Here is a 23,302-nt window from a genome sequence, read left to right as displayed (position 1 = left end):
AGTGAAAATGAATATATTGGTGAAAATCTGAAGGTTACCAAATTGCAGTTCTGTTAACTGCAGAGGAGGGACATGAAAGGCAGGGATTGTGGTGGGATGTTAAAACACAGCTACTGTTCCCTAGGAGCGATAAGAATTTGTTGAAAGGCTGTGGAAATGCAAAATCTCAGAACATCTCTTTAGCTGAGCTGCCTTTGTAGAAACTACTGTAGAGGATACTTTGGCAGGAGAGTTAAATGAGTTACAAATTCTGAGTTCTTCCGCAGGGTGTCATTTGTTAACAGAACCTCCTTAGTCAGGCATCATGAATGTTCAACTCATGCTATGCTACAGTCTCTACAAAGCAAATGTTTGTTCTGTTCAATTGTTCCCAACACAGTTTGAAATTTTTCTGGAAAAATTTGTTTAAACATTTTAGTGCTTCTTAGTGATTGCTTTCCATCTAGTTTGCACCTAGAGAGAGATTCTTATTAAAACAAGAATGGCTGTGACTCTACCAACAAAAAAGTGTGGCTGTTAGTTAACAATAAAGATATTTTGGGGTTTATCCTCAGAAAAAAAAAATCACAACAGACACTTAGGGTTCCACCAAGGAAACTCAACAGTACTGCAGGCGGGATAGGATTTAAAGTAAACCTCTACTATTACAGAAATAGGTCTGTTTGGTAGTTAAAAAAAATGGGTACCTAAAATGTTTTACTAGTCTACGATATATTTAGAAGATTATTCTGATAACACAATGTATATTTGTTGACTGAGGAATGTATCTTTTTTCATCCTTCAGAGATGCTTTTGCTTTTATCCATTCAGTCATACTTTATTACGTACCTCTGAGAACTGAAGCAAAAAATGTAGGTCATCTGAACCTTGTGGGAAATCTGCCTTGGGCATTGACAGCTATTCATGTCAGCATTCCCATACGCTCATTGGCTGATTACCACACTTCTGAAAATTGTAACATAAGTGAACCGGCATTTCTGAGGATATGTGTTTTACCTTTGTGCACTATGTTTAAATTTGTCAGGTGCTAGGGTGGTAATTTTTCTTTTAAACTTCTCGAATATTCAGCATTGATGTGGTTGTCTCATGTTCACAAGCATAACAAGGCATATCTGAGGCCCATAGTTTAAGACTGTGTAATACTGTAGGAGACAGGATTAAGTAAAATGAGAAATCTCCTTATTTGGATGGAGGTGTCGAGATGAAGAATCTTTTACTTATTTTTATTGATCTATTTTAAATGTTTTTGTTTTATGTATATACAATACACGGTTGCATTAATTACTTTTAACCTTCTGAGGAACTTTTGGAAGGAAACCTCCTACCCTTACAAATAATAATGCATTAGAGTGAGGAATTTATTCTGTGGAAATATATTGCAAATAAATGACCATTTAAATGTTTAATGTTTTTACATAAGTGCTTTTCCACAATTAGAAATTAGGAAAAATTGTTGAAACTATGAGAGTGGAAAAGTCCAGAATTCTCAGGCATTCTTGAGAGCCTGAGGAGTTGTAGGTCTTTCTTTTTCTTGCAAAAGATAACTGCAAATTAAAAATCTGAGTTTGGGGAAGGAGTTTAAAAAGGCAGTAGAATGTGAAGAGCAATATCTAACAGTACAAAAACAAAAAAAATGGAGATACTGATTTAGAAGGTTTTAAAGGAAGTTTGGGCAGAAAAGAAACCTTAAGTGTGTTACTGGTTTCCGTGCTAGTCAGGGTTGGCAAATATGGACAATGACAAAGCAAATGTAGCTGAACTGAAGAATTTATCTTTTTTATAGGAGCCCTAGCCCCAGGTGTAATTCTTTTTTGTTTCTTTGAGTAGAACGAATGTGAAAATTTCAGCAGTAAGGAATATCATGCATTGTAACTGTCATTGTTCTCAATTTTTCTATATCTTGGTTGTATGTCAAATAAAAAGAAAAGGCATCTGATCTGAAGGGAGGTGGGGGGTGGGGGCAGAATATGGTTATTATAACATTAAAGCAAAAATAGGCATAGTCCGAGAAGTCTTTGATAGTATTATCTTAGATCTATAAAACTGTGTGTATATATACACATTTTTATTTTGTCTTTATAATCATTTTCAGGAAGATGTTACAGATTCTGTTGTTAGTAGTTGATAGTTTTCTTTCTTTTTCTTAAGAAAGAAACAATGGAATGATATTGATTTTGAGGGAGCTTCAGCTAATACTGAATCTTCAGTTTATATATAACGCCTTTAGAAAACTGCTGGTCTGGATGGGTCTTTATGTTTAATTTTCTTTTTGATAGAGGTGTGTGAGAAACAGTGCAATAATTCTTTTGTCACTGCTACTTTCTCATCTCTTTCTAAAATTCAGTAAAGCAAGTATTTTAATTAGCGGAGGTCATAGCACTGCAGATTTTAGTGTTGTGTTTGGAAGAAAAGAATCTTTCTTTGGACAAAAACACCAAGACTAAAGACACTGGCACACCAAATCTGGCAATTTCCTTTCAAATAAAATGGAAGTGCAATTGATTCTACAAAATATGTGGGAAGATAGATTCTTAACTATCACAAACCATTTTCCCTTCCCCCAGATATTCTTCCTTTACCTATGTCTTTGCTTCAGCTGAGCTGACTCATTAACAACTTCACCTTCTGGAATTCTTATTGAATCTGAACAGTGTTGTTAAAGAAGAAACCCCTTTGCCTTATCAGGAATTTAATAATGAAAATTATATGGGTTTTGAAATAATTCTCACCTGTTGCTCATTTTGTTCTTGTGGAGTGGCAGGTTATTTTTAGGGGAGAGCTGGGAAGGAGGGTGGGGGAAGAACTGATGGAGCTTCAATTAGTACTCAAGAAGAAAACTAATCTTGGGACTTTCTAATGATTGGAATTAAGGTTCATTGTCTGCTATTGATGTTCTCCTTGAGTATCATGTAAAGCTGATTTAAATATTTGTATACTTTTTAAGCTTTGCATATTAGGAAATTAAAATAAAATGAAATACCTTGATACTTTGGCTAGATCACTTCAATCTACTGACCTTTAATGTATGCAGCTTATATTCCTTAAAATCTTTTAAAGTGTTTTTTTTAGTTTCATGCTGCTTTTTCCACACATGCTGATGTTTTGAATCATCTGATACCCTGATACCTGTGCAAGGTTCTTACTCCTTACTATGGGAAGTAAGCAGTTTCCACTGGAATGCCACTCAGCTCTATTAATTTATCATTGTCTTAGTGCCTCTTGAGAATCTTGTGTGGTCCAAGTCATCGGATCCTGAATAAAATATGATTTATATTTATATGCTATATTATCATAAGAACAAAACTTTCGTTTCTGTAAGCATAGGAAGAGAGTTGATGTGATTTTAGGTACGATTATGAGTACTGTGTAACTCTTCTAATGCTTACTAATTCTAGTACATTATGTAGTATAGTGCATACCAAATGCAAGTTCAATGTGCTTTAAAACTAGATGTTAATCCTGATCTTTGATCTTGCTCTGTGGTGTAGTCTAATTCTGTTCCTACTTGGTTTCTTTCAGGACATGAAAGACAAAGCCCACAATGGCAGAGATTTTTGTGAAAGATTTGGTTGAACACTTCATGACTCTTAAATGCTGAAAGCAGAAGGCCCTAGTTGGTGCAGCTCAATTTGGAGCAAAAAATTATTTTAAACTTCAAAAATAATTATGTCAAAGAAAGGTCGTGCCAAGGGAGATAAGCCTGACATGGATATTGAAGCTCTGCAAGCTGCTAATGAGGAGCTACGAACTAAACTAACCAACATTCAGATAGAATTTCAGCAAGAAAAAAGCAAGGTATGTATTTGCATTTTATTGATTATTCTTCTAAATAGTACTGATGTTATAAACAAGCAGAGATTGAATCTCAAGTTAATTCCCTACTAAAATATGCATTAAACTTATAAGAAATGTCTCAAGAATCACTCACTGATAAACTGAAATTTTTGTTAGGAAGGTGTGGCATGAAATATGAGAAGAACTGAGCTTTAAATTCCATTCTCTTGCCAACTATTTTAACACTGTACGAAAGTAAATAAATATTCCCAAAGACATTGTTGCTGATATTTGCTGTGATTTCAGTACTACTAGCACTAGCTTAGCTGGTCTTAGAGGAAATAAAGCAGTTCAGGATTTTATCTTAGCACTGAAAACTGTTTGTTAAAAGAAGTGTAGGCAGAGTGAACACAAGCATATTCCATGTTATGTACGTGTCTACAGAGATCATAACTTGCCTGGAAATAATGTGTGTAGGACTCCTAGTTTGATTTGCATGGGTTATGCGTCCTTAGCTGCTCTGATGTGTCTGTTTATTAATGAAATAAATCCATAAATATTTGTCTGGCTAGCATATATTCAACAGGCATTTGAGTAGTCAGGAGAACACATAGGAGAAAGTGTTCATTCATAAAGTACATAGCATCATAGAATTGTACAATTGTTTGTGTTGGAAGGGACCTTTGAGATCATTTAGTTCCAGTCCTCCCCACTATGGGCAGAGTTTTTGTTTAGTGATACTTTCTAAAAGTCTCAAGGACTGCGCAAGAACTTCTTTACAGTGAGGTGATGGAGCACTGGAACAGGCTGCCCAGGGAGGTGGTGGAGTCTCCTTCTCTGGAGATGTTCAAGACCTGCCTGGATGCCTACCTGTGCTACCTGGTGTAGGGAACCTGCTTTGGCAGGGGGTTGGACTCGATGATCTCTGGAGTTCCCTTCCAACCCCTACAATTCTGTGATTCTGTGACTTCTCTGAAGAAGAAATGTATACTGAAACCATGTTTACTTGATACAACGTGGCTTTGTTATGTACTTGTGTCATCACATTGGTGCCAAATTTGAAACATCTTTGCAATACATAGACAGTAGTAGTCTAGTATGTTCAAGTTTCTTAAACAGTCCTGTGTGATACTCAGCTTTGGATGGCATCTTCTTTCATATTTTATTTCATGTTATCATTTCATGACACAAAGAAACAAGCCTTTAAATAGAATCTTCGGAATTTATTCCTTCCAGAGGAAAAAATAAATAATAAAGCTCTAATTCTTGTTTGACTAACTGTAATAGGTTGATTACAGATCAGACATACTAAATTTGTTAGAAAAGGGAGATTTTTGAACACAGACTAAAGAAGAAGGATGATTTTCACACAACAGAAAACTGAAAATTTCTCCATCTTGGAGCAAGAAATGGATGAAGCATTTGCAAAACAATGTGTAATGGTGTTACCAATTAAAGCTGAAGGGTATTTGAATTCAGGTCTCTGTTCTTGTTGTATAAAGTCAAATGATCAATACTTAACAAATTATTAAGATGAGAGTATTTGGGTCATCTGCTAAACACTGTAAATAGCAAAGTTATTTGGAATAAATGTGGAAGAACTCAGAGTTCAGATAAGAGTGAAGTGTTAATGTGCTAGGCATGTTAATGTGACTTCTTGTCCAGTTAAAACAGCTACTAAGAAGGAGGGGAGGAGTGAGATATCAATATGAAGATATTAAACAATGATTATCCTAAGTTTGGAGTAATAAACAAGAAAGTATCACAATTAAATCTTCTAGATGCCATCACATTCTAAATGGCTGAAAGAAAATGCAGTGTGATCTATGGAATTCTATTCTGAATTGTAGTGGATTTTGTGCAATTAATGTGTCAGTCAAATTATACATCTACATTTTGTTCTGGAATAAAAGGACAGTTGCTGCAGCCTTCAGGAGTTTCTAGGGTATCTTGATATAAAACAAGGAACTATCCTCAGATGTGAGCAGAAACACATTTTCTGTGATGCTCTCACATAATCTTAAGAGTTTAAACTAAAAAATTATCAGAGTTGGAAATGCTGAAGGCAAGAAAGATTGCAGAAAATGTGCAAGATGGAATTTTTTACTTTTATTTTAATGAGTTATTTGTTGTTGGAGAAGAGTAAGCAGGAAGAGGATATTTATGAAGGTGCACAGAGAGTAGAGTGAATACAACAAGATTTTTTTGCTAGAGAAAAAGAGCAATGAGTAAGATCACATAAATAAAAGTAATAATCAGTAGAGGCAGGTGGGTGGGAAAAGTGGTAACAGTAGTGAGTGTATATTACATAAAATCAGTGCCTGACAAAGTGGAATTGCATCAGCTTGTGGCCTCTGCCACTTCTGTGCACTTAAAGGAGAAGGAGATTCAGAAAAATGATTGCCTGAAAGCAGAATCAAGTAAAAAAAGAGTTGGTTTCTTAGGTACCTGGAAGTGATAAGAGCTCTTTCTTTTACAAGGTGTGATACAATGATATAATCTGGAAAGAAGCCAGTAGAGTTACTAGGCTGTGGACTGATGTGACAAATTGTCACATCCAATAAAGAGATTAGATCAGACCTGTAGATTCTCCCAAGGACTTTAACTTAAATTTCTGAGCTCTACACTTGCAAATTCAATATTCTGCAGAAAAATTATCATGTCCTAAGAAGTACTAAGTTTTAACATACTTTCTTTTCTCCCTGAAATTGTTTAAATTTTACTTATGTGCCAAGTTCTTGCAATCCTATCAATTGTGACTTTATCCTGTGACGTACAAATCAATTCAAGCAGTATGAAGTTTCTGCATTGAGTATTATCATGTTCTCTTTATTCTGAAACTGGACTGTTTCTCAGCAATTTCTCTAAGTCTCTATGTCTCTAAGACAGATATGCAATGTCACTTCCAAGAAAGAATTTGGGATTGTTGAGAATGGAGAAGTCTTGGAGGCACTTTATCAAAATGCATAGATAGCTGATGGGGGGGAGGGGAAAGTACAGATGGAGCCAGGCAGTCTCAGTGATGCTCTGAAAGCCTGTATGAATTTTTTTTTGCTTGTTGGCTTCAGTTCTTGGTTATGCTTCAAACTGTGGACAGAACAGCTTTATGCATCTAAAAATAAGTACATTTTAACTGTGTTTGAATTCATTTCGAAACCGAGACAGTTAAGCGTATGGGAAAATACCATATTACTATTTTTGTTCCATCAGTTGCCAAAAGTGTAGAGATTAACATTTTGGGAGGGAGAGAGGGACAGAGTTTCTGGCTTTCAGGGAAGACAACTATAACAGAAGTAATTTGCTGTCTTCTCTGATAAGAAGCAGTAACAAGAATAGGCTTTTTAAAGACCTTGAAGATTAGGATGCATCTATTTTTCTGGGTTTGTAGAATGAAATGCATTTAAGATGAGATGCAGAATTCAGGGATTATAGAGTTGTTATTTGTGCTGTGATTGAAACTTTGTAAGTGAAATGACTGGATAATACGTGATGATATTCAGTTAGTCTGAAGGTTTTAAATGTGTTGTCATGGAGAGCAACAATGGATATAGATGTTGACATGCACTCAATGAAAAATGAAAACCATTATTCAAGCATGCAATTCTGTGCTCAAACTCCCACAGAATGTCAGAATCCTTTTCAAGTATATTAAAAGTTCTTTTAGGAAGTCACAATCAAATGTGTTATATTGAAAACTGCTTTTCATTCTCATACCTAATATTTGACATGACTGATTTTAAAATACTGTAGTTCTGGAGGAATATCAGCATTATTTGTATTTGTCATTGTACGATTTGTTTTCCTATGTAGTTTTTACTAGGTCTCATTTCATAGTTTCATCTCTATTTTCTTCATCAGTAGCAGATTCAAGCGAATTTGAGTGTTGGTAGGTTCACAAATTTACTCATCTGTGGTAGTAAATAGGTTGAACTTTTTCCTAGACTCTCTTATGGAATTGAGTGCAGTAATGTAACAGCGAAGATCCATGCTATCTGCTGTAGGCTTGGGTCTTCAAGTTATTTCACCAGATTAAATGCATGATGGGTATCTAAAGAAGATATTTTCCCGTAGCCAGAATTATCATTTGGGGGGAAATAATTCTTTTTTGAATAAACATATATATGATCTGGATTATCCTGGAATGGATAACAATACCTGTGTGATAACATCCTAGTCGAATAGTGCCTACAATTATAGTGCTGTCCCAGTCGGTGTTTAGTTTACACTGTAACTAGAACATGACTTCCATACTCTACCTATCCTGCTTTCACCTGTTTGTTTTTTTTTCTTTTGTTTTTGTTTGTTTTTAATTTTTTTTTTTTAAAGGGGTTTGCTGTCCTTTCTAATGGAAGACTTAAGGTGGAGTTCAGATTCTGGAAATCATGAAGTTAGTGCTAAGGGCTTGATATGTGATAGATTGGTCTCATTTTATGACCAGTTAAATTAGGTAGTAAAGTTGATTTCATTGGATGAGTTATAACTGAGGCTTTTGAGTTATGCTGTGTTTTCTCTAAAGCAAACACACAAGTGTACCTGTTTAGATCCAGCCTGATTACAATGAAGAAAATAGCAAAGTTTTCTGAACCTTTCCTGAACTAGTATTATAGCTTTAATTAAACTCTTTTGTTTTTTGACTGTAGAATCCAGAACTGTGGAAAAAGTAAACTGCATTAATTATGCCTTCTTAGTAAATTTTATTCTGAATATTAATAGAGATCCTCCCCTCCATACAGAACTAAAATCTGAGGCAGGCTGCATCTTTGCCTTAGTTTACCATAAATTAAGTACATTAATGCATTGTGTGACCACAGGTCCCATTAGTGCACTGCATAGGTGCAAGAAGTCTAGGAATGCTGTGGCAGGTAATAATATCCATCTGCTTCATGACCTGATTTTTACTGTGCAGCATTATGTGGATTATGTTTTTATTGCCGCTCAAGGTCAAAACACAAATCTTTGAAAAATTTCTTCTCTCTGGCTTTGTTTTAGAGTTGAAGATCTCGTGTAGAGCCTGTATTATGGCAGATGCAGTAATATGGATTGTAGGAAAGCGTTGCTGATATTAGTAGTGATTGGATACATTATACACTTTCTAGTAAACTACAATACAGAAGCAAGCTTCTCCTTTTTTTCCTCTCCCATCTATATATAGATATATATTATATATATATATCCCATCTATATTTTATATCCATCTATATATTATATATATATCTCCCATCTATATATAGACATATATTATTGTCTAATCTCACTTGGAAATTACCTTAGGTCAAACAGATTTGGATATGGATTTGGATTTGGATATAGGAATTTGGAACTCAAATCCCAAAGACAATATGTGTATATACAAGGTAAAGAGATGATTGACTGGGAATCCCGTCTGCAGTCTCTTAGCTACTGAAGGATGCTGTGGAATAAATTACCTGAGCCTATATGGAGATCTGACTCATTGAGCATCCTTGAAGTATGGTCCACTGAGTAGTAGAAAACTTTCTCATTCTGAACAGAAGCATTTTTCTCTGTCTGCTTCCCTTCTCATCAGCTTGTTGGCTGCAATGTGAGGGTTGTGGATGAGAGTAATCTGGGGGGTCTGGTGGAGAAAATTGCTAAAGAACTGGGTTGAATGCTGCTTGGTATTGTTTTACTTCCTAAAACTGTGAAAGTTTGTTGCCAGTAGCACCTCCGCAAAGAAGATTCCTCTACATACAGGTACAAACAGCCTTTTTCAAGCTCTAGTTCTCTCACTGTTTGAAGAGAAAATTTTGCGTTTATGGTTTTGCTTTTGAATATTCAGGATGACTTTTTAAGAAGGCTTATGAAAAAGCTCTCTTGACGACTTGTAAGGGTGTGATGGTGCTTGCTAATCAATTTTTTGCGTTGATGTTCCAGGTGGGTAAATTGAGAGAGAAAATCCAAGAGGTTAAGCAAGAAAGGGAGCAGGAACAGCACAAGCATACGGCCTACGTTTCTGAACTGAAAGCTAAGCTCCATGAGGAGAAAATGAAGGAGCTTCAGAGTGTCAGAGAGCTGCTGATCCGACAGCACGAGCAGGAAGTAGCGAGAATGGTGAAAATTAAAGACAGTGAAATTCAGCGTTTGCAGTCAACAGTGAATGTGCTGCGGGACGGGGCAGCCGACAAGGTGAAGACTGCGCTGCTGAGTGAGGCGAAGGAGGAGGCCCGCAAAGCGTTTGACAGCGAACGAATGAAGTTGCAACAGGAGATCTTGGAGCTAAAATCTGGTAAAAAGCAGCTTGAAGAAGCTTTGAACAACATCATGCAGGCGGATAAAATGAAGGCTGCTGACCTGCGCATGGCTTACCAATCCCACCAGGATGAGATTAATAGAATAAAGCGTGAATGTGAGAGGGATATCCGTAGGCTGGTAAGTTCATGAAATATACATCTGCTTATGGCAGCATTTAAGATATTGCTTTATCATTTAGAGCAATTCAGCACCAAAGGACATTTGTTTGGTACTTGATTCTTCTTATGTGTATTCAAGCTGGGAGGTGGTTGAGTCACCATCCCTGAATGTGTTTTAAAGAAGTTTGGATGTGATGCTCAGGGCCATGATTTATCTATGGGTTGTTAGAGTTGAGATAGAATGGTTAGGCTGTGGTTGGACTTGATCTTTAAGGTGTTTTCCAACCTAGAAATTCTATGATTCTAAGATCTGTTTGTTAATCTGGCTAATCAAGCAATTCAATAGTTATGCAAGTAGAATTTGATATTATAAGACCATATTTCTCATATAAAAAAAATTTACATTTCAAATGGAATAAAATTTCCGTTTTCTTAAGCAAAAATTATTTTATTATTTTGTGCTTATATGGATACGTTCTCTTATTTCTTCTGTTCCTTGGGAAGAAAGATGGTGAAGATAAGCTACAAACAAGTATTATATCTGTTTAACACTGATCCTTTTTTTTTTTTTTTTTTTTTTTTTTTGTCTGAGGAAATGAAAGCTTTTAATGCAGTTAATATTTTTTCTTTAAATAAACTGGATCTTGATAAGCTCTTGAGAGCATCATTTCCTTGATTAATTAATGACCACTGCAATGACTGAAAACGCGATACTAGTGTGACTGTTACTTGTTTTACATCTTATTTTATATCATAAATCTAGAATCAAACAACCATTATAAGCCAGGTAATTTTATGAAGTGTTAAAGAGGAGAGAAACTTATTGTCTTGTTGCTTGTGTTGTTCTAGAGACCAGCTGTTATTTAAATATACCCTTTTCAAAGATAAGAGTGAGAGAAAGCACATACTTATGCACCCTCAGTTCTTTCATCTTAAATTGCTCCAACAAATACACCTACAGTGAGTCTCACAGTGGTGTTGTACAGAACAGCTTAGCTCTTCTCTTTCAAGAGTTGAGCCTTTAAGTCTGCTGTGATATGATGGTGAAGGAGGGCACTCAAGTTTTGTCTGTCATCAAACAATCCTGTCGAATCATTCAAAATTATAATTGGGGCTTTACTGGGACTCTCGTTTCTTCCTCTGTTATTCAGTACAACTGCGTCTATAAAAGATAATTGTATTTTGTGTGTGCAGATAACTGCTGTTACCTGTTCACAGCTCTGGAAGAATTCTGCCGTAAGCTTCACGGGGTTTCACTTCAAGTGTTTGCATCCTTGTGCACCTTAAGGAGAAACAATGAGGAAAAACGTCAGAAAGTTGATGTTGCCATGTAATGGTTTGACTTCTTTCAAACTTACAAATTTCAATATTTCACTAAATTGAGAACAAAGTGCTCCTTCCAGGTATTCATAACAATTCATGTGGTTATTATTGTATGGGATACTACTTTAGCCTGTGGCAAGGTAAAAACCAAAAAAAAAAACAACAAAATAAAACATCTCAAATACTACAGGTGTTCTCGGGACCTACTGTCTTCCTCTGGGAGGCTAAGTGGGGTTATAGTCAGATCATCAGGATGTTTCTTTTTCTCTGCCCCATTGTTTTATTTAGTGCAAGGGATGCTTGCCTACAATTTCAAACCAAGTTTATCAGCTACAGATTTGGAGTACTTGATTGGCTTAGATCTTATCCTTGAAGAATTAAATGACAAGAATGTGTGAATATACAGATATAATTACACTGGATACAGAAGCAACCGTGCTTGCCTTGTACAAGTGTCAGTATTTTTAGAAATATGGTTAATCAGTTTTGAGGAATGTCCTCATACTTCTGAATTGAGCCATGAGAGCTACCCAACAGGCCTCAGTGCAAGCAAGATGCATAGGAAGATCCCAGTGCCAAACAAGGGAAAGGAAAATAGCTATTTGGCAAAGGAATCACTCTTTCTCTGTACAGCATGAAATTATATGTAAATATATCCCTGTTCTTGACTTCACATAGCAGTTATGTAATTTTTCATTAATTTATAGAATGCTTGTGGGCATAGATTTCTTGTTTTGCTGTAGCTTTAGTTTTTGTTTTCCTTCCCCAAAGAAAATACATTCTTGCTATGTATATGCAAGGGCACAATGTGCAGGCAGCTGAAAACTAGAAATTAAAAATAGCTAGTTGCAAACTGGAGATGCAGGTGAAACAGAAGATTTAAAGGGAAAGATACAACTTGAAGAAGATAAGAGTAATTATTATTTATTTTTTTTCATCCACTATTCCAAGCAGCTAAGCTGAAATAGTATTGTTCTATTTCTGGGTCAGATTATTTCAAAAAAAAGAATATGCACAGCCATAATTGCACTTCTTCATCCACTGAGCTTCAACATGAACTGCCTCAAAGCATGCCTTCAGTTGAGGGCTGCATAAATGCATGCACCTCAGTAATTCTCTACCAACAGACCAACGGACTCCTGTTTCAATAACATGTTTGTTAGCAGGGGTGTCTGGTTTCCCTCTAAAGTCTGGGCTGGTACAAGGTAAACTTGATGACATACCTGATTAATGCTGCGGTGAAGTTATGAATTTTTAGATGTTTATTAAATAAAAAGCAGAACTATAATAGCATTTAATGTTTTAATCAATCTAAAATTTAAAAACACACAAAATAACAGGATGTTTTTTGGTTTGGACCTCAATTAAACTTGTTATTTAGCTGGCTTAATTTGGTTTTAAAATCAAGTTTAATGTTAGTTTTCAGCAATAAATAGTTTGTATTCTTTGGCTTAAATCACATAGTATTTTCAAAAGGTTAAGTTTTGTCAATAGACCAGCTTTGTTCTGTTGCAAGTATATCTGTGAAATAGGGTGTGAGCAGTATATCCTTTTAGTTAGAGGCTTCATTCATTCCAAGATTATCTGGAGACTGTTTTTAAGAAATCTCTTACTTCACAAGGTGCATTTCTCTCCATACTTTTTTTTTTTTTCTCCAGAGATGCGAATGATTGACTCTTCACAGGGCATGCCTTGGAAAATAATACAAAATTATTTATCATATATTGATTTGACATCGCTTCATTGATATATCACATAAGAAGGAACTTAAATGTTTATTTTGTCTGACAATGTTAAAAATAATCAATGCAATATTTTGGAATAAACAGATGATATGCATCCTGTATTGTGTGATGTGGGGTTTTAGGTAAATATTATTTCCTCTACTGGCAGTATCCTTAACATCAAACCTTTTGCCCATTTTAAAATTCAATCTAGTTAAAAATTTTGCACTTATGATCTTCCTGAATATTCCTAAATATTCCTGGATTGAGATGAGTTGAATCACTTTATGTCACTTCAGTGTGAAATAGACTTAGGTTTCTTATCCAGAAAATCAATGTAGAAGATTCCGCTGATCTTATTAGGTGCATAATCAGATCTATGTTTGAGGATGCACAGCAGATTGAGTGAATTAGCTTTGCTTATTTCATTAATATTTGCAAATGACCCTTCAAAATTCTCTAGACAGTAATGTAATGTTACTACAGATTCACATTTGCAAGGAAAAAAATCCTTTTGCTGCTCATAGAATAAAAGTGCAAAGTTATTTTTAGGATTCTTTTTAAGAAGTTTGTGATCAGCCATGATTTATGTAGTTTTTTTTATGTGTCCAGGTCACATAAAAAGAAAAAATATATAGAAGTGAACCAGGCCTAAAATGGAGCCCTGTGGAACCCCATTACTTACTGGCTATGTGCCTGTGGTAAATCCAGTTACTGTAACTTTTTGAGCTTGATCTGTCAGCTAATTAATGCATGAATTCAAAGTTTCAATGTGGAGCCCTTCCCTCTGTTTAGAATTTCCCAAATATTTGTAATGCAGTACCTGAAAATTTGATTCAGCCTTCATGTATAGATCCTGCAATCTTTTCTTTGGCTAAACAAGTCCTGCTCCTTCACCCATTCCTTGAATGACACATAGTACCCCATAGTGGTCTTACTGGTCTTGCTTCAATTTATGGTAATTGTGCAAATTCATCCATGTCATATATTTTTTTTTGTTTCTAATAGAGTGGCCACTTTAGAACTTCTTTCACCTGGTGTGGTTTCACAAGTGCTTAACGAAGGGCTAGATCACTTCTCTCATCCTTCTTGCTGTAGTCCTCATTTGATCCAGTATCAAGTTAATTTGAGAGTTAAAATCTCTCACTACTGACCCACATCCAACTTGCCCTCCAGGACACCAAAGCTTTCTCTTATTTGCTTTTTTTTCTCTTTCTTTTTTCCATGCAGCACTGCCAACTGGAATTGGCTTCAATGCTTTTCTGCTGCAGAGCTTAAACCACCTGAAGGAGTTTGTATCTGTCTTAGGTCAATTTCCAAGGTTACTTTTGACCCATTTCTCCTACACACCAAAGTCCCTCTGAATGGCAGACATCTCCCCTAACACACCAAATGCCCCCTCCCCCCCCTTCCCCCCCCCATGTTTGATGTCATCCACAAACTTATGATTCAGTGTATTCCATTTCTTCATCTGGGTAGTAGATGAAGATGTTGCATGTGTTGTTCTCTTCAGCTTTCAAGGGGTAAATTTAGATGATCAAATAAAAATCTGCTTTCCAAGATTCAGCAATTCTTTCTAGTAAAACATGAAAAATAGCAGGAAGTTTAACAGTCTATCTAAAACCTAAGTTGAATTCCTTCATATGGCTGCAATTATTTCATAATAAAATTCAGTTTTTCTCACATTCTTGTGATGAATTTGCCATGAAAAGACAGTGGAATTTGTAGTGCAGGTGGTGCTAAGACTTTTCCTCTCAAAATTCTGGTAGTTGCTGTGTTCCATTGCTGAGACCTGAAAAGAAGGATGAGGCATGGTTTTATTAACTGCACTTGTGCAGCACAAATATGCATCAGTTTTGTTTCTACTTAAAATTTGAACACTGAATTTTCAAACTGTAAAGCTGAGTTTTGAATCTTCTTAGTGTTGTGTTTGAGTCTTCCAAGTGTGTGCAGTCAGGCTGGGCAGAGACTTCAGTAACATTCTTCTTACTGCCCAATTAATCGTGCATGTATTTCGTTTGCAGCTGCTGATATCAAATTGTAGGCTGCTTCTCTGGATTTTGCCATCTGTTTGAGAAGCCTGTTTGAGTTACATACCAAGGCTCAGCTAATCTCCTGTAAAAATCCTTCTACCACCTTCAGCATTTTAGGACTGCAAAATATACTTTGCTTTTAGCATTTTAAGACTGCAAATAATACTTTCCTTCAGACCTCTAAAGATTTTGTGCTTGTCCACTCAGGAAGAGCAACATTCCACCCATGCCTTGTTTATTGTTTTTTGTTTTTGTTTTTCTTGAATCAAAGAGATCTAATGAACGTGCTTTATAATACAGGCTCAGCATTTTATGTTTATTCCTAATATTTTCTTAGGACTCCAATGTGGTTGGCAGGTCACTAATATAATTTTTATGTCCTTCAGAAGTATCCAACTCCTTGTGTGCTATTAAAAACCCACAGAAATGATGTATGGCATGGCACATGGGTTAAAAAAAAATCTGCTGAAGTTTGGGTTACTTCATTTTTCTGCCTTTTCCATTTTCTGACTACTTCTGTTACATTTCAATGAGCAATAATTACAGTGGAGATCTCATAGTAGAGATTGCAGTCAGTTACAAAAATCCAAGATGCTTTTGGGAAATGTGCAAAATTATTGAAAGGTTCTGATATCTGCCCTTATGGTGTTTCTCGTATAGTTTTGCAAAACTTTTAATCTCTTTGTTAGTCATACACACTTTAATGGGAAAAGCTATTGGAAGAAAGTACTGACTATTGGTTTAAAAAAATTGCGATGATGACATTTAAAAGTAGATCCCATTTACCACTATGTAAACTTCTTCCGCTGGACATCTCCCATCTTTTCTCCCTCTTCCTTTGAGCAGCAAACAAATAAATAGTTGACTGTGTCTGCTGTAGAGAAGCCTGTGCACGACACAGGAATATTTGTGTTCCTCCCTCCAAGTGGGCTTTATGTAGAATATTGTTATGTCTTAATGGAACTGGTGGAGAAAGTTCACCAAAGGGCCATGAGGGAGCTGGAGCATCATTATTATTATTGGCCTGCAGAAAGCAGGATGTCTCCCTCATGAGTTCCTCCATTTTGGCAGAAGAAAAACCTGAAGTGGGATCTTATCAATGCTTATAAATACCTAAAGATGGGAGTCAAATGGATAGGGCCAGACTCTTTTTAGTGGTGCCCAGCAACAGGATAAGGCACAAATGGAGCACAGGAAGTTCCATATGAACTTAAAGAGAAACTTCTTCACTGTGAGAGTGATGGAGAACTGGAACAGGATGCCTGGAAAGCTTGTGGAATCTCCTCCTGTAAAGGTATTCAAAACCTATTTGGATGCCTTCCTGTGCAATCTAGTGTAGGTAACTGCTTCAGCAGGGGTTTGAGCTCGATGATCTCTAGAGGATCCTTTCCATTCCCTACAATAGTGTGATCCTGTGAAATTTAGAATGTAGAACTAACTGGAAGTAATATCTTGAAAAAATTGAGTAGCTTCTGTTATGTGTCTGTCTTTCTCAGTAACAAGCATTCCTATCAAGATAAGCTTTTTTGTTTTGTTTTGTTTTTTTTTTTTTTTTTTTTTTAACATGAAATGTTCGGGATAAATTTGAACTTGATTTCTTCTGGAGCAAAAAGTTACAGAATGCTGTTCTGCAATTGGCTACCAGATAATTTTGATAGGGACAAGTGAAGAAGAGTGTCCTACACTTGGCCATGCAGCAGCTGGCTTTTTCCACTTGAAAACTGAGCATCTTACTGCCTTGTTAAAGCTAGCTATTAATTCCCTGGGAATTTCTCTTTCAACTTTGTGAGAAGCTAAAGTTCCCCCAGACATCTCTGACTTTTATTGTAGCTATTGAAGTGTGGGATAATTGGCACATAGATACATTTTCCAGTGACTAGCTTAGCTTTCTTTCATGTTTGGTAAACGTTATTAAAACACTTATTTTTGATAATTTATTTTAGATTTTAGAATGTTTTTTAAATGCTTTTTATTTTTTAAGAAAACTATGTAATTTTGCAATAGGCTACAAATGCTGGTCCTACATTAGTGCAATGCAGGTGATAGCTGTGTTCAGCAGCTTCTGTTTGATACTATAAAACTCGTTAATTAAGAAATGATACTTTAGAAAACTGTGATTCTAACCAACAACTCCAGAGTGATTTTGTAGTAATCCCCTCCGCAGCTGCTGATTGTAGATCTTATTTTCTTTACAACTCTTTCTGATGCGATTTCTACTACTTCTCAAAGCATGTAAATGAAAATAAGTTTTAACCTTTTGTTACTCTCTTTCCTTCTGATCATAAGATTTTCATGCTGAATTGTGTCTTGCTTAATTGCATTAAAAATGTGACATTTCTTAAATGCTTTAAAATCCATGCAAAGTAGAATGCAAAAGAATTCATGCATTCCTGTTATACTATATAACTGCAAAAAAAAAAAAAAAAAAAAAAAAAGTTTTAGATCTGAGACCAAATCAGCAATTAAAACGTCCAGTTGGAAGGAATTTCCGGGATATGTTTGATTCAGCATATCTGTGAGCCCGATTCATGGATTGGATCTAATTATTCTAAATACTTTGGAATAGAAGATGGCCTCCCTTTGTACCTTACTGTGAGGTCTTAAATGATTATACAGGAAGGAATACACAAGTACAAGAGCAATGTAGTCAGCTTTCAGTTGCTGTGTGTTGCTTAGCTCAGCTACGCTGTGCCACAGATGCAGAAACCTCATGTAGGCACCTGCTGTGGCTCCCTGGACCATGAGGGGTTGAGGAAGAGTGGAAAATCTTGCTCAGGATCAGGGAAAGAATCATCAAGTGTGACTTGATCCACCCAGACTTACTGATCCACTGAGCTTAGCTCAGTGCTGGAATTGGCTTACCTAAACTTCCAGTAGAGAAAGTTCTGCATTCCTGAAAAAATACTTCCCGCCTCTTAGGTTCTCAGGGATTTGTTAGTTTAGATAAGCTGTTACATGACCAGAAAACAGATTCGATTCTCCGCAGTGTAATTACTGTTACATATTGATGCTTTTTTATTGTTCTTTTTTCCATTTTACAAGTATGAAAAAAAAGGGGAGAGATTTAAGAGGAATTTGAGGTTTGTCTGGTAACCAAATGGATGCTTGTGCTGAGTCCCTTAAGCAGGAAAAGCAGCATGGGATAAGACATTAAAATGCTTGCCTGCAAACATGGCAAGCTGCTAAAAGAACGAGGACGTGGCAGCCTAACATTTGATAAGGGATAAATGGACTATAGTTTGGGCATATCATTGAGAACAAGTGTAAATTTTTTGTTTAATGTAGTAAAAGCCAAAGCATCTTAATCCAGAGGTGGGAGTTTTTGGCTTAAGGAAATAATCACTGGCAGCAGCATGCACACTGTGGCAGGCAGGAAGATGAATAAGCTTACTGTGTAATGCGCAAGTCAGAAGAAAGATGGAAAATTTATGGGTATTATGGAAAATTTAAGTATTAGGGTAAATTTAAGAAAAGTGAGGCAGAGATTGGATTGATGTAGTTATATTGAAGACATCAAACATGTGACTGCTCCTTTCAGGAAAAGAAAGTTATACTGCGAACTAAATAGCTAAAACAAATCAAGGCAGAGGTGTTGTTTCTACTCTTCTATTCATATCATTCTGGTTGTATTGAGTTACTCGAGTAAAATTGCTTAGAAATTCCTCTAGTTTGTTCTTGTGATGAAATTAGCACCACTGCTATGTTTCCTGTTTATGCACATGTTATGTTTCTATGTTCCATGTGTTTATGCACATTTACTAATGTAAGAGATGCTCTGCTGTGTCTCTAACTTAAGGTATAGGTCCTCAAATAGAGAGGGGTCTGTAGTAATGACTATTATATTGCTATTATCAATGTATCCGTAATTTTTCTATTTGACTGAAACTTTTTTTCTTAGTTTCACCACATGTAGATTTTTTTTGTAGAAGAAAAACTAGGAAGTCCAAAGGGGAATTCTGCCTTCTTCCTTGCCTTCCCCTAGTCCTGTCCAAAAGCTCCATCATGCAATTTTGTTCCAATGTGTTTGATCTTTATGGATGGAAGCATGTGGAAGGATGACTTGGGTGCAATGTCACTGATGATAAACTCCAAAAGATCTATTCTGCCACAGTTCATCAAATAGCAGTCTGTACTGCAATTTTTCCATTTTTTTCTTTCAACTTAAACACCTGCATCATTCCACTTAGCATTTAAGTTGTGACAATATCAAGAGTACAAAATGTGCTACTAATTGTGTGACTATAATCTATGCTGCCTACATAACGTTTGTTCTTCCTTGTGAAGTATATGCCTCGCATAGTCCAACTTCTGTTCCATTTATTTCAGAATGAACACCTGTGTAACAGTGAGCCAAACCTTGTCCACGGTATTTAGTTACATGACATTTTTTCCTCTGAAGGGAGACCCGTGACAGATCAGTGTGCATGATAGATAGCATTCAGTGAATGAGGCAGCTGCTTAATTTTTGTCATTGCTGTTCACTGCACAGTCCTTCTGAAATCCTGCATGTCGCAAATTCTTCCATTAATAAAAACTGCATACTTGTCCTGGAAGTTCTTTTTGACATAATTAAAGTGGCACAAATCTAAATTAACTTGCTGGAATATAATAACTCCATTTATTGGATGAGGAACTGAGATCTTTCTGGCCTCCCCAGATCAGGAAGGAAATCTGCATTAGAACAAATAATTGCAATTTATGAGCAGTCCAGACCAGTTTATTCACTTCAAATCTGCTGATTATTTTAAATCACATTTTAATTGGAATAATCAAGCTATCCCTTGCCATACAGATCCCGGACGCAAACTAATTTCACATGCTTTGTAGACTGTGAAAAGAGCAAAATGAGAATCCTGAAAAAGTTATATTATATCTGATCACATAATTTGATTGTGTTAATCCTGTACAGCACTCAGACTGTCAGACTTGACTATAAGTTTTATTTGTAACATTTTCTTTGTACTTTTGGGGGAGGATGAAGTGGTACAGTTGAAACTTGACTGAAGGATATATAGGTATAGGACTATAACAAATAATAAAGTAATAGCAATAAACAATACAGTTTGTGATTTTTTTTTTCTCTTTATGTGAGGCTTTAATACTCTTCCAAAACTCCATGAGTTAGATAGCCAAGAAAATGACTTCGTAGACTAAAGGAGATGGTACAATTTTAATGAATATATAATTAATGGTTAATATTCTTGTTAAGAAAATGGTTTCTATAGTAACTGCTGCAGATTGTCACTTCCTCTGGCTTTTGGAATACTACCAAAATGAATGTAACACTGATGATGTGAGGTACAAATCTTATGAGAGCTGCAATAGATTCCTGCTAAGAGAATGCTTTATTTGGTATCAAGGTGAATGAATAAAGCAGTCCAATGACCATAGATGCTGTTTAAAGACTAGTTTTCCCTACTATTTGTTCTATCCAAAGCTCTGCATGTATTTGCTCTTCTCCTTCCAGCTGGAAACTAGCAAAGGCAGACAAAATGCTTAGGCATACTTAAGGATTTAAGATGCAATGTGATTGTGTGTCTGTTCATTGATCTTAAAACCTCTGAAGAGATTCACTGTGTGTAATTTCTGACTAATAGAGAGAGTCAACATGGGCAAATGTGTATTGCTTAAATTTCAAAACAAAGCTTATGTGAGTTTTAAAGGGTCTGCTCCTCTTACTTTATGTTAGCCATGTGTTGCTTCTCTGGATCATGGTGAAAGGAGATTTCTCTTATTAAGGTGTGTATTTGCAAGTGAAATGGACAATCTCAGTGGCTATATATTTTGTTTCAATGTATGTCTGCATCTATTTTTGTTTTCCACTTGAACTGAGACTGCATCCGGCAAGCTCATTGTCAAGTGAGAGCTGAAACTTTTTTAAGGGGAGGGGAAAATGCTTCAGAGGAGAGAGATCTTTCTTTTTAGCAGCCACTCTGGTATTAATCTAATAGAAAAAGAACTTTTTTTCTTTTTGCAGGTTTATGGATATGTATGCAGCATGTCCATACTTGGGGATGTTATAGAAACTTCCTTGCTATATTTCTTTCCAGATGGATGAGATCAAAGGCAAAGATAGAGTGATTCTGGCTCTGGAGAAAGACCTTGGCATTCAGGCAGGACATACACAGAAACTCCTCCTTCAGAAAGAAGCTTTGGATGAGCAGCTTGTCCAAGTGAAGGAGGCAGAGCGGTACCACAGCAGCCCCAAGAGAGAACTTCCTGCAGGAGTGGGGGACATCACCGAGTTGATGGGAAGCCCGGTAAGAAAATCCTGTCTCCTTCAAATGGCCAGCATAGGGCAAATATTGCCTATGTATTCACATTGATTTTGTGGTTACTTATAAAACGCTAAAAGGCTTGATTCACAGTAAGTGGTCTAGAACTGCATGTAGTGTTTTGCTCGTGAGTGAGAAAATCCTTGGACATCTTCAGTTTCAAAGAATGTTGAAAAATAGGTGAACACAGAACTTTTAAAGCTTACATGACGAGCTTCAACCATGAACTTGTTATCTGTGATTAAAAACAGCCCTTCTTTGTCTAGAACCCCTCTATTTTTCTAGAGTTAGTTATTTCATAATTTTAGAAATTATGTACTATCCTTTTCCAAAACTGTTCCAAGTGCTTTTAGCCTATGCAATACGCACTAGATTTCTTCTAGCTAATGGTTATAAATCATGCTAGAATTTACAAGTCATGAATGAATTATTTATACCTAGCTTTTTAAAAAAATATCATTAACTCTTTACATACATCTGTCAAGTAGACCCCTTTCAGGTAAGGTATCATGTAGCATTTACACAGGATGTTGCTGTTTAGTCTTTCAGTTAATTAAAATAAGTTTTCCAAACACTGATGTAAGAGTCTACTTTAGATTTATACAATCTACTTGCTAAAGCATGATATTACATTTATGAATTGTCTTTTTAAAGATAATTTTATATATCTATATGTCTTTGATGCAAAGGAGCAGCATTTGGATGAACGAGATGTGAGGAGATTTCAGTTGAAAATCGCTGAACTGAATGCTATGATAAGGAAGCTGGAAGACAGAAATACTCTCTTAGCAGATGAAAGAAATGAACTGGTAAATTAATTAGTAATAACACAGATGATGACTGGGAGGACATTTTTATGGTAAATGAATTAATGCTGAAAAGTCAGTGTTATAAATAATTTACAAATTAGACCTGGTTGGACACAATCAATTATACATGAAGATAAGAGATTTTTCTATGGATATTTACTTTGTCACCATAGACAGGGATGGAATCTCTTTTGTTTCAGAGAAATAAAGCTTTATATATTTATTTTGGGGTCATTGTAACTGAATTGACTGTTAGTTTGCCTGTGGCACTGTCTAACGATGTTGTGTAAAACATGCATAATCCATGCCCTTAAATTACTGTATTAATCTTGGTAATAGGCAAATTGAACAATAGTTTTGTGACATGCTTATGCTAGCTGAGAATTAAAAAGTGTTTTTGGTCTGGAGATGTGAAATCTGCCATCTTTCTCAAGGCAAGTCTCTTAAGTAGGTGAAAATATCCTAGGAGAATGATAGTAACTTATTAAAGAAAGGCTATGAATTTTAAGAATGAATTCTATTAGCCTGTGTTGCTACTTAATTGCTTGTAATGAGATTAATGGGAAAACTCCCATGGACTGTGAAACTGAGTTTTAACAATATGCATTCTTATATGTGTCCTATTATAATGCACTGTTCCTAATGGAAATAGAAAGGATTTTTCATTTTAAGTAGAATTAAGTAGAATTTTTCTTTCATGCAACCTGTGTTTCTGATTCAAAAGTAATGCTATTATGTACGGTGAGGGCACAATTTCCTTCCAGTACATTGAGTGCAGCATTGGCCTGTTCTTACTCTTTGTTGGACTTAGTTTTTCATATTGAGATCAGAGGATTTATTTTATGATAAAGGGACTTAATTTAGTTGTGATAACTTGATGATTATCAAAACTAATTTTTGAAACTTTCTTTTCCAAAGTCTTGGCTGAATCTAGACTAGTGAAGTTAATTGAACCATAATATAGTAACACTGGATGACTTGAGAGTGTAATTGTGA

The 23,302-nt window shown here is 35.8% G+C and overlaps 1 protein-coding gene across 1 annotated transcript in view; it reads left to right on the top strand.

Moving 5' to 3' along the window:
• The window catches only part of JAKMIP1 (janus kinase and microtubule interacting protein 1), an 81,479-nt gene that overhangs the window by 8,966 nt on the left and 49,211 nt on the right, over window positions 1-23,302 (top strand). The window contains exons 2-5 of the mRNA XM_042871683.1: window positions 3,520-3,795; window positions 9,667-10,161; window positions 21,273-21,482; window positions 22,187-22,306. Of these exons, the coding sequence (XP_042727617.1) occupies window positions 3,667-3,795; window positions 9,667-10,161; window positions 21,273-21,482; window positions 22,187-22,306 (954 nt within the window). The 5' untranslated portion in view covers window positions 3,520-3,666. The remainder of the gene's footprint in view (window positions 1-3,519; window positions 3,796-9,666; window positions 10,162-21,272; window positions 21,483-22,186; window positions 22,307-23,302) is intronic.

The sequence above is a fragment of the Lagopus leucura genome, unplaced genomic scaffold (assembly GCF_019238085.1).
Source record: "Lagopus leucura isolate 7727_CA_CO unplaced genomic scaffold, USGS_WTPT01 Super-Scaffold_100004, whole genome shotgun sequence".
Taxonomy (NCBI): Eukaryota; Metazoa; Chordata; class Aves; order Galliformes; family Phasianidae; genus Lagopus; species Lagopus leucura.
The sequence above is the reverse complement of the archived record's forward strand: the minus strand, read 5'-3'. Positions and strand labels throughout refer to the sequence as shown.